This window comes from Gigantopelta aegis, chromosome 8, assembly GCF_016097555.1.
Source record: "Gigantopelta aegis isolate Gae_Host chromosome 8, Gae_host_genome, whole genome shotgun sequence".
In the NCBI taxonomy this organism is placed as follows: domain Eukaryota; kingdom Metazoa; phylum Mollusca; class Gastropoda; order Neomphalida; family Peltospiridae; genus Gigantopelta; species Gigantopelta aegis.
Genome location: NC_054706.1, coordinates 5884695 through 5900448, shown reverse-complemented (window position 1 = coordinate 5900448; position 15754 = coordinate 5884695). Strand labels below are relative to the sequence as shown.

Here is a 15754-nt window from a genome sequence, read left to right as displayed (position 1 = left end):
ATACATTCAGCCTCATTCAGGAGAGTGATATAGAACTGACATACATTCAGCCTCATTCAGAAGAGTGCTCTAGCACTGACATACATTAAGCCTCATTCAGAAGAGTGCTCTAGAACTGACATACATTCAGCCTCATTCAGAAGAGTGCTCTAGCACTGACATACATTCCGCCTCATTCAGAAAAGTGATATAGAACTGACATACATTCAGCCTCATTCAGAAGAGTGATATAGAACTGACATACATTAAGCCTCATTCAGAAGGGTGCTGTAGTACTCGCATACATTCAGCCTCATTCAGAAGAGTGCTCTAGAACTGACATACATTAAGCCTCATTCAGAAGGGTGCTCTAGAACTGACATACATTAAGCCTCATTCAGAAGGGTGCCCTAGCACTGACATACATTAAGCCTAATTTAGACGACTTCTCTAGGACTGACATACATTCAGCCTCATTCAGAAAGGTGCTCTAGCACTGACATACATTCAGAAGGGTGCTCTAGACTGACATTCATTCAGCCTCATCCAGAAGGATACTCTAGACTGACATACATTCAGCCTCATTCAGAAGGGTGCTCTAGACTGACATACATTCGGCCTCATTCAGAGGGATGCTCTAGACTGACATACATTCAGCCTCATTCAGAAGGGTGCTCTAGAAATGGCATACATTCAGCCTTATTCAGAAGAGTGCTCTAGAACTGACATACATTCGGCCTCATTCAGAAGGGTGCTCTAGAACTGACATACATTCAGCCTCATTCAGAAGAGTGCTCTAGAACTGACATACATTCAGCCTCATTCAGAAGGGTGGTCTAGAACTGACATACATTCAGCCTCATTCAGAAGAAAGAAATAATAAACGACGCATTCAATGCATTGTAATTATGGTATATGGCGTGGGACATATGGTTAAGGACTACAAAAATAATTAAAGAGGAAACCCGCTTCCTCCACTCCTTGGGCTACTCTTTTGGATTAATTAGGTCAAGTCAGATCATAGCGTTTTACGTGCAAATTCAGAACAAGCTATTGTAGAGCACGCCTGTTATGGGCGCAGGTGTCGACTCTTGCCGACTCCTCCGTACAGGACAGGAAAGGGTGGGGGAGGGATCGCCCGCGCTGATAAGTGCAAGGTTGTGTAATTTCATGAGGGTAATTTAATACACCAGTCATGCGCTGGCTGGAACGAGAAATAGCCCAAATGGCCTACCGATGGGAATCGATCCTGAATCGACCGCACAATATATTCAGAAGAAAGAGAACTGTCACGTGGCTATTTCCAGAGACTTCCAGCCATCTTGATTATCCGCATTTCTGGGAAATGTCTTTCCAGAAAAAAGACAGCATGAGTGATAACGAAACGGAAAGTAGAAAATCCAACGAAGAATTACTCAAATGGGTAAAAAACCCAAAAAAAACCCACGTAATCATCTATGCAAGTGTAAAGTAGTGAATGTCTGTTGTTCAGCAGTGACGACGTCTGAAGTCACAAACCTTGCACGTATTACAGTATGGTCTGAAGTTCTCGAGACGTAGGATCGAACCCCATAGGTGGACCGTTTTATGGTTGTTTACTGATTAATGACTTGAACGGTCTATTATATATACCAGGATGCTATCGTAATATTTGTGGTAAACGTTTCAAGTATGTAGGTCCAATTCTAAATGCTAGGCTCTCACTACCAACTGCTAACACAAAGTTGGCCAACGTTCTGCTCTCTCGACTTCTACGACTGTCCAGTTGCTAGTCTGAGCGCTCTTACGACTCGATTCTCATCGTATATCCCATTGGTTGTTAATTTGAGCGCAACCATTCGTAAATCGGGAGTTGGGGAAATTACAACGCACCCGTCGAGTTGGCCAACTTTATCATGGCAGTTGACAGTCTGACACTAGCATATTAAACAGTGACAATGAAAACTGTGTATCAATAGATGTGGTGCCGGAGACGAAACATGTAGCCCTGTGTCTCACTGTGATGACACCTGTCAAATATATTGAGAAAAAAGGATTTGCTTGAGCAGGTAGGGGTTTCCATCCCTGAATCCCCCCCCCCCCCCCTGCACACACGCTTTAATACATACACATACGCCCACATATAAATACATAAACAGATATACAAATGTACGGATCCAATAGCCGATGATTAATTAATCAATGTGCTCCAGTGGTGTCGTTAAACAAAACAAACTTTCACTAAAAGAGTAGTTATACCTGTATACAACACAGAGATGCAATCTGGAATTGAATGTCGGTACTGTGGGGATGACTGTCAGTCACGCGGCTAACTTACTCACACTGTCGATGAGGGTGTCAGTTGACTGTCAGTAACGCGGCTAACTTACTCATACTGTCGATGAGGGTGTCAGTCGACTGTCAGTAATACGGCTAACTTACACTGTCGATGAGGGTTTCAGTTGTTTGTCAGTCACGCGGCGAATTTACTCGCTCTGTCGATGACGGTTTCTGTTGACTGTCAGACACGCGGCTAACTTACTCACACTGTCGATGACGGTTTCAGTTGATTGTCAGTTAGGCGGCTAACTTCCTCACCCTGTCGATGACGGTTTCAGTTGACTGTTGGTAAGGCGGCTAACTTACACTGTCGATGACGGTTTCAGTTGACTGTCATTAACGCGGCCAAATTACTCACACTGTCGATGACGGTTTCAGGTGACTGTCAGTCACGCTGCTAACTGATTTACGCTGTCGATGACGGTTTCAGTTGACTGTCAGTCACGCGGCTAACTTACTCACACTGTCGATGAGGGTTTCAGTTGACTGTCAGTAACGCGGCTAACTTACTCGCACTGTCGATGAGGGTTTCGGTTGATTGTCAGTAAGGCGGCTAACTTACTCACACTGTCGATGACGGTTTCAGTTGACTGTCAGTAACGCAGCTAACTTACTCACACTGTCGATGAGGGTTTCAGTTGATTGTCAGTAACGCCGCTAACTTACTCACACTGTCGATGAGGGTTTCAGTTGACTGTCAGTAACGCGGCTAACTTACTCACACTGTCGATGAGGGTTTGGGTTGCAGTCAATATTTGCTGTTACTATTTGAGTGTTCCTTTGTTTCTTTCCATCAGTTTACATACAGATACATACATCCATCCATACATCCATACATACATGCATCCATACATCCATCCATACATACATACATACGTAATACACGCACACAAATATACACACGCATATACCTGTACCTGTACAACAACACGATACATAATTCATGTAATCTTTATTTCTCTGTATATGAATAATACAAAGAACATGGCACATTTCAAAACATAAGAAAGAAAATGTAAATCGTGAGATTTATACAATCATGTGTGTAACTTAAGTGAATAGAGGCACGTTTGGTACCTAGACTAACGTACGGTTATACATAACAATGGCAGTCATAAATATTACTCCAAGAAATATCCATTTTCAAGGAAAGGAGTTTTCCGAAGTAGAGAGCAGAACAGAACAGAACAGAATTTATTTACATTCTGGCCGTTCAGCAACGGCATAGGAGGGCTACATAATATAAAGGAACATATATATATTATATATATATATATATTATATATATATATATATATACATGAAGAATTTGGGATTTACAATATAAATGTATATATGTACACACATTCACTTTACAATATACACATGACAAGATGGTGGTTGACAATATATGCAGTAAATAAGTTATTTTCCAGTATAAAACAGTACAATCCTTAAATACTGTTAGTTTTTGGGTGCATTTTGAGCGTTTAAAGATATTAGTAATAACATTTATTAATTTTGATAAATTCTTTAATACACTGATTCGTTTACTGTTCATGAGTTGTTTTGAATTTGAAAGTATTTGGTCGTGTATAATAATATGGATGTAGAAACTGGACCCTGGAATCATGAAAATATTTACAGACGAAAATATAATGGTATTCGTCACCAATGTCTATTTCATCACATAGGTTACATAGCCTGTCTTTCTTAGGTATGTTATTCCAGCGTCCAGTTTCAATAGGCAAATAGTGATTAGATAATCTGAATTTCAAAATAATTGTCCACATCTTTTCAGGGATAATAGTAAAATATTTTTCTAGACTGAGGTGTTTCTTTGGTAATATCTGTATGTAGTGCCTTTCGATGAGAGTTTCTATTTCGTTACTCCATGTTTGTAAATATTGGTCATATTGTCTATTTTTTATTTGTTGAGAGAGGACCTTAACTGATACAAAAGATTGGGAAAGCCAGACATCGCTCATTCCTAAATTATTCAGGATATTTTTTACTGTAGTGATCCAGTTATAATTGGTATTATTGCTAAGATGGTCTAATAACATTGCTCTATATAATAAGAAAGATAGTTTAGATTGTTTCCCCGATACAATTCGTGCCCAATAACAGACCATTCGTCTGTATATAGTTAGCTCGATAGGCATTCTCCCCAGCTCTCCATATAACATAAATAGTGGTGTCGATTTTTTTACTGGTAAAATATGTCTGAAAAAATGTATTTGGACAGCGTTTAAGATATCATTATTTTCATGTCCCCAAATTTCGCACCCATGTAGTAAAACTGGAAGGATCATCGAGTCGAACATTTTAAGTTTACAGTCGACTGACAGCAATAAGACGATTGACAGACTAGTGTATAAAACGATCTTATTCACCGCAGAGCTCTCATTTTCACCTCACACTGACATCACTCACGTTTGGCAAGTCAACACACTGCTAGGTAAGAGTCACATTTATTTATAATTATTATTTTTATTATTTATTATTTATTTATTTACTATGAAAACGAAGTTTTATTGATCTTTATAATTATATACTACCAAATTTTGAGGCTGAATTAAAAACATTCCAATTAAAAACATTATTAATGTCTTAAATTAGTTACTTTATGTGTAAATATATTTTATTATAGTCTGTCACATCCTCCTACAAAAATGTGTTTTTCTAAATAACTTCAGTTTGGTTTGGTGTAAGAAGAAAAGTAAAAGTGTTTTGAAAATGACACAAAAAATACTATTTTTGTGTGCAAGTTAGAAATCTATAGGTTCAAAAATAAATATAACTAGCATTAATTAAAGTTTAGTTATACGTAGTAAATAAATACACCCGCGTGAAGTTTTTGTCAAAAACAATCTTGTTTTCATGAGAGAACACTATAGGGTAGATTACATGGAGCACAAAATTTAAGTATCTCCAAAAAAAAAACCCGAGACAATTTCATCTACTGGCGAGAAATTTATAATCTCTCTCTCTCTCTCTCTCTCTCTCTCTCTCTCTCTCTCTCTCTCTCTCTCTCTCTCTCTCTCTCTCTCTCTCTGTGTGTGTGTGTGTGTGTGTGTGTGTGTGTGTCTGTATATGTATGTATGTATTTGTGTGTGTATGTATGTATGCATATATGTATGTATGTATGTATACACGTATGTATGTCCCTCCGTCCGTCCATCCATTTATTTATTTATGCTTGTATATATTTCTTTCTTTCTTTCTTTCTTTCTTTATGTATTGATGTATTTATTTATTGATGTATTTATTTATTTATATATTTATTTATGTAAAACTTTTATGTGTTTATTTATATGTTTATTTATTTATTTATTCATATATATATTTATTAATTGATTAATTAATTAATTAATTTATTATATTGTTTAATTAATTTATTTGTTTATTTATTTATTAATTTATTTACGTAAGTATGTATTTTTTTATTTACTAATGTATGTATATATGTATGTATGTATATATGCCTGCGTGCGTGCGTGCGCGAGTGTGTGTGTATATTTATTTATTTATTTATTTATTCTTACACAGGTCTCAAGATGAGTTCTTCCTCGTCTAGTTCCAGTGAGGGGAGTTCGTCCTCCTGCTCCGCCAGTGCCAGTGGGGATAAGTGTTCCTGCACGTGCTCCTCCTCCAGTGGGGGGTCGTCCTCGTCCTCGTCCTCGTCTAGCAAGCGATTCCAGTCTGTCCTCAAGGTAACAACTTACTATAGACCACCCAAATTAACAAAAACAAAAACAAACCAATGAAAAACCAACAGCATAAGTTCAATTATGCCCCAAAAAACAAAACAAAACTAAACAAAACTAAACAAAAACCCCAAATAAACAGAATATAAAGAAAAAAAAGGAGAAAAACTTTCATGCCTGTAGCATTTAAACAACCAAACGTTTATTTATTTATTATTTTAAATAAATAATGTTAATTGTGTATGTAGTATGAGGTCAGCTGTAGAACAGAACAAGAGAGAGAGAGAGAGAGAGAGAGAGAGAGAGAGAGAGAGAGAGAGAGAGAGAGAGAGAGAGAGAGAGAGACAGAGACACAGAGACAGAGAGACAGAAAGAGAGAGAGAGGGGGGGGGGGGGGGGGGGGGGGGGGGGGGTTAAACTCACTCTGGGTGGGAGCCGGTACCGAGATGCGAACCTAGTACCTACCAGTGTTTAAGTGTGATTGTTTAACTACAGCGAGGCCGGTACTCTATTGTTATTTTTTAAATATTGTTCTGTTAAGGGGCGGGACGTAACCTATTGGTAAAGCGCTCGCCTGATACGGGGTCGGTCTAGTAGCGGGTTTCCTTTCTAACACTATATGTCAATATTACCAAATGTTTTACAGCCAATAGCCGATGATTAATAAATCAATGTGATCTAGTGGTGTCGTTAAACAAAACAAAACTTTAACTTTATTATTATTATTATTATTATTATTATTATTGTTATTTTCAGCTTCCAAGAGATGGGTAAGTGAATTTTCTTCAATGCAGTTATATATGTATAGAAATAGAATCAAAACAATAGTTTAGTATCTGTCAAAGTTTCTAAGTTTCAAGTCTCATGAACTTATATTTATATTCCACTGCTGGTTTAAACGTTCTGTACACATTGTGAACGGATGAATTGATGATTGGATAGGAACAGTCGAGTAAGAAGGGGTGGGGTGGGGTGGGGTGGGGTGGGGCGGGGTGGGGTGGGGTGGTGAGTACACATTATAACCTAGGCAAATATATAGTGCAAGCGAATACAATTAGAGATCGGTTAATGCAGGATAATAGTTAATGTAATAAATGCAACTTATATCACTTCATTTGTCCATGATTATATATAAACCACACCCACCATTGTTTTGCACGTGTGCATTTTGTATAACTATGTATTATTTATGTTATGTATCCAGCTGATGAGTTGTAAAACTCAAAGCAAATAAAGAACTTGAACTTTAACTAATAATATAATTGGACAGTTATGGGTATCAGCTAAGGAGCTGGATGTAGCCTATTGGTAAAGCGCTCGCCTGATACGGGGTCGGTCTAGGATCGATCCCCGTCGGTGCGCACATTGAGCTATTTCTCTTTTAGCAATTGCACTGGTATATTAAAGACCATGGTATGTGTTAGTCTGTCTGCGGGATGATACATATAAAAGATCCCATGCTACTAATGAAAAGAAATGTAGCGGGTTTCCTTTCTAAGACTATGTGTCAATATTACCAAATGTTTTACAGCCAATAGCCGATGATTAATAAATCAACGTGATCTAGTGGTGTCGTTAAAGAAAACAAAACTTTAACTTTATTATTATTATTATTATTATTATTGTTGTTGTTGTTGCTGCTATTGTTGTTGTTGTTGTTATTATTATTATTATTATTGTTGTTGTTATTATTTTCAGCTTCCAAGAGATGGGTAAGTGAATTTTCTCCAGTGCAGTTATATATGTATAGAAATAGAATCAAAGCAATAGTTTAGTATCTGTCAACGTTTCTAAGTTTTAAGTCATTATTTCACATGAACGTATATTTATGTCGCACTGCGGGTTTAAACGTTCTGTACGCATTCATGAACGGATGGATTGATGTGGATGGAAAGAGTCGAGTAAGAAGGGGTGGGGTGGTGAGTACACATTTGAACTAATAATATAATTGGACAGTTATGGGTATCACAATAAACTGATGAATTGAAATGTACATGGGTAATTATATATGTAATCTATTTTTAGGACATTTGAACTAGGCGTGGCTCAAGCAGGAACGCTGGCGGTGCTTGATGAAAGACAGGTGGGTATTAGTTCTATCCGAAATACCCACTCACCCAGCCCCCTCATTCTTTATCCATAGTACCAACATATATAGTCTCACGAATCGCTCTTTCTCAAAAGACACATTATTTGTTGTTTATTGTTGTTTATTGTTGTTGTTGGTGTTGTTGTTGTTGGTGGTGATGTTTCTTTGTTTGTTGTTGTTTGTTGTTGTTCGTTTTTGTTGTTTGTAGTTGTTATTGTTGCTTTTTTGTTGTTGTTTGTTTGTTTTTTGTTTTTTTTCTTTGTTGCTGATGTTGTTGTTGTTGTTTTTGTGTGTGTGTGTGTGGGGGGGGGGGGGGTGTTTTGTTTTTTTGTTTGGTGGGGATTTAGCTTTGCTGTTAAATAGTTCGCTTGAGATGCTTGCGTCGTAGGATCGAATCACCTCAGTGGATCCATTCTCTGGTTGATTTGTTCCAGTGCATCACGACTGGTATATCAAAGATTTTGATGACTGCTATTAATGAAAAGTAAATTGTGACGGGTTTCCTCCAAGACTACGAGTCAAAATTATCCAAATGTTTCACGTCCAATAGCCGATGATAAATAAATCAATGTGGTATAAAACAAAATAAACTTTAAACTTTTGTCTTTTCATATGATATAATGTGCCCGCTATGGAAGAAATGAATGAAAAAAGATACGAAAACAAACTTTGACGGCGCTATGGTTGAAAACAACAAGGAAAAAAACAACCTTCGTGTATTCTAATTTATTCAGTTAATTTAAAAATTATAATATTTGTTTTACGTAAATGTTTGTATGGTGTGGAGATCACATACCTATTTTGGAGTGTATTATATTGTCATCCTATTTTTCTCTTGTAATAAATCAATTAAAATTCGTTTGTTAGTTATAATTATTTTATGTTAACGTTATAAAGGAATATACGTATCTAAACATACTGTTATCATGTTTGAAAAAACCGATTTATTAAAACCGTAAACATTTGATGTGTCGTAAATATAGTATTTGGAGTGAGTGAGTGAGTGAGTGAGTGAGTGAGTGAGCGAGTGTGTAAGAGCTAGAGAAAGAGAGAGACAGGGACAGATATACATAAATACAGACAGACAACCATGGAGATAGAGAAATAGACAAAGAGCCACGGGGTGGGGGGGGGGAGAGACAGAGACAGACATTCAGACAGATACAGAAACACATGGACATATAGACAGACAGCCACAGCGAGAGAGAATTTGAATTGCAATTTAACATGGACTCATTCAGAAGGGTGCTCCAGAAATGACATTCATTCAGCCTCATTCAGAAGGGTGCTCCAGAACTGACATTCATTCAGCCTCATTCAGAAGGGTGCTCTAGTACTGACATAAATTCAGCCTCATTTAGAAGGATGCTCTAGACTAACATATATTCAGCCTCATTCAGAAGAAAGAAATAATAAACACATTGTAATTACGGTATATGGCGTCGGACATATGGTTAAAGACTACAAAGATAATTAAAGATGAAACCCGCTTCCTCCGCTCCTTGGGCTACTCTTTTGGATTAATTAGGTCAGGTCAGATCATAGCGTTTTACGTGCAAATTCAGAACAAGCTATTGTAGAGCACGCCTGTCATGAGCGCAGGTATCGACTCTCGCCGACTCCTCCGTCCAGGACAGGAAAGGGTGGGGGAGGAATCGCCCGCGCTGACAAGTGCAAGGTTGTGTAATTTCATGAGGGTAATTTAATACACCAGTCATGCGCTGGCTGGAACGAGAAATAGCCCAATTGGCCTACCGATGGGAATCGATCCTGAATCGACCGCACAATATATTCAGAAGACAGATAACTGTCACGTGGCTATTTCCAGAGACTTCCAGCCATCTTGATTGTCCCGCATTTCTGGGAAATGTCTTTTCAGAAAAAGACAGCATGAGTGATATCGAAACTGAAAGTAGAAAATCCAACGAAGAATTATCAAAATGGGTAAAAAACAAACATGTAATCGTCTATGCAAGTGTAAAGTAGTGAATGCCTGTTGCTCAGTAGTGACGACGTCTGAAGTCACACACCTAGCACGTATTACAGTATGGTCCAAAGTGCTCGAGACGTAGGATCGAACCCCATAGGTGGACCATTTTATGGTTTTTCACTGATTAATGACTTGAACGGTATATATACCAGGATAATAATAACCCATTTGTGGTTCAGGTATGTAGGTCCAATTCCTAATGCTAGACTCTAACTACCAACTGCCAGCACAGAGTTGGCCAACTTTGTGCTCTCACGACTTCAACGACTGTCTCTTTCCTAGTCTGAGCGCTCGTACAACTCCATTACAACGCAACTGTCGAGTTGACCAACTTCGTCGTGACAGTTGACAGTTTGAACCTAGCATTTTAAACAGTGACAGTCAAAACTGTGTATCAATAGATGTAGTGTCGGACACGATGCATGTAGCCCTGTGTCACACTGTGATGACATCTATCAAATATATTGAGAAAAATGTTTTTGCTCGAGCAGGGGGGGGGGGGGGGGGGGGGGGGGGGGGGGGGGGGGGGGGGGGGGGGGGGGGGGGGGGGGGGGGGGGGGGGGGGGGGGGGGGGGGGGGGGGGGGGGGGTGGTGGGGGGGGGGGGGGGGTGGGGGGGGGGGTGGGGGGGGGGGGGGGGGGGGGGGGGGGGGGAGGAGGGGGGGGTTTCGACATACACATACGCCAACATATAAATAAGGAAAGGAAAGGAAATGTGTTATTTAACGACGCACTCAACACATTTTAATTACGGTTATATGACGTCGGATATATGGTTAAGGACCACACAGATATAGAGAGAGGAAACCCGCTGTCGCCACTTCATGGGCTACTCTTTTCGATTAGCAGCAAGGGATCTTTTATATGCACCATCCCACAGACAGGATAACACATACCACGGCCTTTGATGTACCAGTCGTGGTGCACTGGCTGGAGCGAAAAATAGTCCAATGGGCCCACTGACGGGGATCGATCCCAAACCGACAGCACATCAAGCGAACGCTTCACCACTGGGCTACGTCCCGCCCCACATATATAAATAAATAAAGAGATATACAAATGTACGGATGGAAAGAAGTACAGGAACACGTATTTGATACCTGCATTAATTCACTACTGGAGTTGGGGCGCGATTAAGGTCAGTCGTTGGAGTGCTCACCTCGGTGGAATACATTGATCTGGGTTTTCTCGTTCCAGCCAGTGCACCACAATTAAACAAAGGCCGTGGTATGTTCTTTCCTGCCTGTGGGAAAGTGCATATAAAAGATCCCTTGCTGCATAAGGAGAAATATAACGGGTTTCAACTAATGACTACGTGTCAGAATTACCAAATGTTTGAGAGAAAAAAAATGAAATAGAAGACGAGTATCATTTTATCCTCCAGTGTCCACGATGTAATGGTTTAAGAATCAAATTTATTAAAACATATTATCATAGACGTACAAGCGTTTTCAAACTTACCAAGTTATTAACGTCAGACAATGATAAATAACTTAATAATCTCGGAAAATATTTATTTAGAGGAAATGCCGTTAGAGATCAACAATTGGAGCAAACTGGTTAATATTAACATTACTTCTATTTATTCAGTATAATACTATTCGATTACATGTATATTAAACCAATAATACGTGTATCTCTCAGTATACTTAATAATGACTTATATGTATTAAATAATATAAGTCAATACAACCTTAATTTATTAATTATTATTATTATTATTATTATCATTATTATTATTACTATTATTATGTACTAAATCACTCTCCACCATAATCTGTATATATATAGTATTTGTATTATGCTAATAAGTTGTAACAATTTAAAGCGATAAAGAACATGAACTTGAACTTGACTTCCAATAGCCTATGATTAATTAATCAATGTCGACTGTCAACCTGCTCACACTGTCGATGAGCGTGTTGGTAGTAGTCAATATTCACAATATACATACTCTCACATACAAATACATGCACACATACATACACGGACACAAATACCCACATGCACATACATGCACATGTATGGCAGCACGATGCATCAAAAGGAGAAAGTACAAACACGCGGCTGACATCACTACCCGACCGTTCTCCCCTCCCACCATGCACCCCAAGATCTCAGTGCGCCGAGACTACCGGCATCACTACCCGACCGTTCTCCCCTCCCACCCTCCACCCCAAGATCTCAGTCCGCCGAGACAACCGGCATCACTACCCGACCGTTCTCCCATGCCACCCTCGACCCCAAGATCTCATTCCGCCGAGACAACCGGCATCACTACCAGACCGTTCTCCCCTCCCAACCTCCACCCAAGATCTGAGTCCGCCGAGACAACCGGCATCACTACCCGACCGTTCTCCCCTCCCACCCTCCACCCCAAGATCTCAGTCCGCCGAGACAACCAGCATCACTACCCGACCGTTCTCCCCTCCCACCCTCCACCCCAAGATCTCAGTCCGCCGAGACAACCAGCATCACTACCCGACCGTTCTCCCCTCCCACCATCCACCCCAAGATCTCAGTCCGCCGAGACAACCGGCATCACTACCCGACCGTTCTCCCCTCCCACCCTCCACCCTCTCAGTCCGCCCAAGGCATCACTCGTACCGCCGAGACACGCCAATCCGGCAGACAACAGCATACCCGACCGTTCTCCCCTCCACCTCCACCCAAGATCTCAGTCCGCCGAGCACACTACCCGACCGTTCTCCCCTCACCCTCCACCCCAAGATCTCAGTCCGCCGAGACAACCGCATCACTACCCGACCTCCCCCTCCCACCCTCCACCCCAAGATCTCAGTCCGCCGAGACAACCAGCATCACAAACCCGACCGTTCTCCCCTGCCACCCTCCACCCCAAGATCTCAGTCCGCCGAGACAACCGGCATCACTACCCGACCGTTCTCCCCTCCCACCCTCCACACCCCAAGATCTCAGTCCGCCGAGACAACCGGCATCACTACCCGACCGTTCTCCCCTCCCACCCTCCACCCCAAGATCTCAGTCCGCCGAGACAACCAGCATCACTACCCGACCGTTCTCCCTCCACCCTCCACCCCAAGATCTCAGTCCGCCGAGACAACCGGCATCACTACCCGACCTTTCTCTCCCTCACACCCTCCACCCCAAGATCTCATTCCGCCGAGACAACCGGCATCACTACCCGCCCGTTCTCCACTCACACCGTCTCCCACATCCTCACACCCTCCACCCAAGATCTCAGTCCGCCGAGAGAACCAGCATCACTACCCGACCGTTCTCCCCTCCCACCCTCCACCCCAAGATCTCAGTCCGCCGAGACAACCAGCATCACAACCCGACCGTTCTCCCATGCCACCCTCCACCCCAAGATCTCAGTCCGCCGAGACAACCGGCATCACTACCCGACATTTCTCCCCTCCGACCCTCCACCCCAAGATCTCAGTCCGCCGAGACAACCAGCATCACAACCCGACCGTTCTCCCATGCCACCCTCCACCCCAAGATCTCAGTCCGCCGAGACAACCAGCATCACAACCCGACCGTTCTCCCCTCCGACCCTCCACCCCAAGATCTCAGTCCGCCGAGACAACCGGCATCACTACCCGACCTTTCTCTCCTCCCACCCTCCACCCCAAGATCTCAGTCCGCCGAGACAACCGGCATCACTACCCGACCTTTCTCTCCTCCCACCCTCCACCCCAAGATCTCATTCCGCCGAGACAACCGGCATCACTACCAGACCGTTCTCCCCTCCCAACCTCCACCCAGGATCTCATTCCGCCGAGACCGGCATCACTACCCGACCGTTCTCCCCTCCCACCTTCCACCCCAAGATCTCAGTGCGCCGAGACTACCGGCATCACTACCCGACCGTTCTCCCCTCCCACCATGCACCCCAAGATCTCAGTGCGCCGAGACTACCGGCATCACTACCCGACCGTTCTCCCCTCCCACCCTCCAGCCCAAGATCTGAATCCGCCAAGACAACCAGCATCACTACCCGACCGTTCTTCCCTCCCACCCTGCACCCCAAGCTCTCAGTGCTCCGAGACAACCAGCATCACTACCCGACCGTTCTCCCATGCCACCCTCCACCCCAAGATCTCATTCCGCCGAGACAACCGGCATCACTACCAGACCGTTCTCCCCTCCCAACCTCCACCCAGGATCTCATTCCGCCGAGACCGGCATCACTACCCGACCGTTCTCCCCTCCCACCATGCACCCCAAGATCTCAGTGCGCCGAGACTACCGGCATCACTACCCGACCGTTCTCCCCTCCCACCCTCCAGCCCAAGATCTGAGTCCGCCAAGACAACCAGCATCACTACCCGACCGTTCTTCCCTCCCACCCTCCACACCAAGCTCTCAGTGCTCCGAGACAACCAGCATCACTACCCGACCGTTCTCCCCTCCCACCCTCCACCCCAAGATCTCAGTCCGCCGAGAGAACCAGCATCACTACCCGACCGTTCTCCCCTCCCATACTCCACCCCAAGATCTCAATCCGCCGAGACAACCAGCATCACTACCCGACCGTTCTCCCCTCCCACCCTCCACCCCAAGATCTCAGTGCTCAGAGACAACCAGCATCACTACCCGACCGTTCTCCCCTCCCACCCTCCACCCCAAGATCTCAGTCCGCCGAGACAACCAGGATCACTACCCGACCGTTCTCCCCTCCCACCCTCCACCCCAAGATCTGAGTTCGCCGAGACAACCAGCATCACTACCCGACCGTTCTCCCCTCCCACCCTCCACCCCAAGATCTCAGTCCGCCGAGACAACCGGCATCACTACCCGACCGTTCTCCCCTCCACCCTCCACCCCAAGATCTCAGTCCGCCGAGACAACCGGCATCACTACCCGACCGTTCTCCCCTCCCACCTTCCACCCCAAGATCTCAGTCCACCGAGACAACCGGCATCACTACCCGACCGTTCTCCCCTCCCACCTTCCACCCCAAGATCTCAGTCCGCCGAGACAACCGGCATCACTACCCGACCGTTCTCCCCTCCCACCCTCCACCCCAAGATCTCAGTCCGCCGAGACAACCGGCATCACTACCCGACCGTTCTCCCATGCCACCCTCCACCCCAAGATCTCATTCCACCGAGACAACCGGCATCACTACCCGACCGTTCTCCCCTCCCAACCTCCACCCAGGATCTCATTCCGCCGAGACCGGCATCACTACCCGACCGTTCTCCCCTCCCACCCTCCACCCAAGATCTCAGTCCGCCGAGACAACCAGCAGTGCAATCCCCAGTGCAGTCTGTACAGAACAATGAGTCATAAATATTGTTTCTAAGAAATATCCATTTTCAAGGAACGGAGTTTTCCTAGATAGCGCGCTATACGGCGATTGGAGGCTAGTACGTATAAAAAGATCTTATTCACCGCAGACCTCTCATTTACGTCACACACTGACATCGTTCACGTTTGACAAGTCAGCACTAAGGTAAGGGTTACATAACAGACATTTATTTAGTATTATTATGTAGCATATAATTATGTATTTACTGTGAAATGTGAAGTTTTATTGATCTTCATACTAGCTAATTTTGAGGCAGAATAAAAACAATATCTCTAAAAAACATCATTAATGAGTTAAATTAGTTTCTTTTTGTGTAAATAAAGTTTATAAGATGAATGTTTAGTCATATTTAATTAAAGAATACACCTGCGTGAATTTTATAAAAAAAATA

At 43.1% G+C, this 15754-nt stretch overlaps 3 protein-coding genes across 3 annotated transcripts in view; all 3 read left to right on the top strand.

Moving 5' to 3' along the window:
• The first annotated feature begins 4655 nt into the window (after positions 1 to 4655).
• Positions 4656 to 8262, top strand: LOC121379114 (putative uncharacterized protein DDB_G0271974). The gene is made up of 4 exons (XM_041507590.1): positions 4656 to 4738; positions 5830 to 5993; positions 6744 to 6757; positions 8013 to 8262. The coding sequence occupies exons 2-4, from the start codon at positions 5838 to 5840 to the stop codon at positions 8128 to 8130; spliced, it is 288 nt and encodes a 95-aa protein (XP_041363524.1). The 5' UTR covers positions 4656 to 4738; positions 5830 to 5837; the 3' UTR covers positions 8131 to 8262.
• Positions 8263 to 12068: 3806 nt separating this feature from the next.
• LOC121378687 (extensin-like) lies at positions 12069 to 15344 on the top strand. Its single transcript, XM_041506971.1, has one exon. It carries the CDS (start codon positions 12069 to 12071, stop codon positions 15342 to 15344), a length of 3276 nt encoding a protein of 1091 aa, XP_041362905.1.
• A 41-nt stretch (positions 15345 to 15385) lies between these two features.
• The window catches only part of LOC121379113, a 4286-nt gene continuing 3917 nt past the window's right edge, over positions 15386 to 15754 (top strand). Inside the window, exon 1 of the mRNA XM_041507589.1 lies at positions 15386 to 15507. The gene's annotated coding sequence lies outside the window, so the exon portion shown is untranslated. The remainder of the gene's footprint in view (positions 15508 to 15754) is intronic.

Coding starts and splice junctions, on each gene's coding strand:
- LOC121379114 (XM_041507590.1), top strand. CDS start 5,838: ATGAGTTCTTCCTCGTCTAGTTCCAGTGAGGGGAGTTCGTCCTCCTGC.
- LOC121378687 (XM_041506971.1), top strand. CDS start 12,069: ATGCACATACATGCACATGTATGGCAGCACGATGCATCAAAAGGAGAA.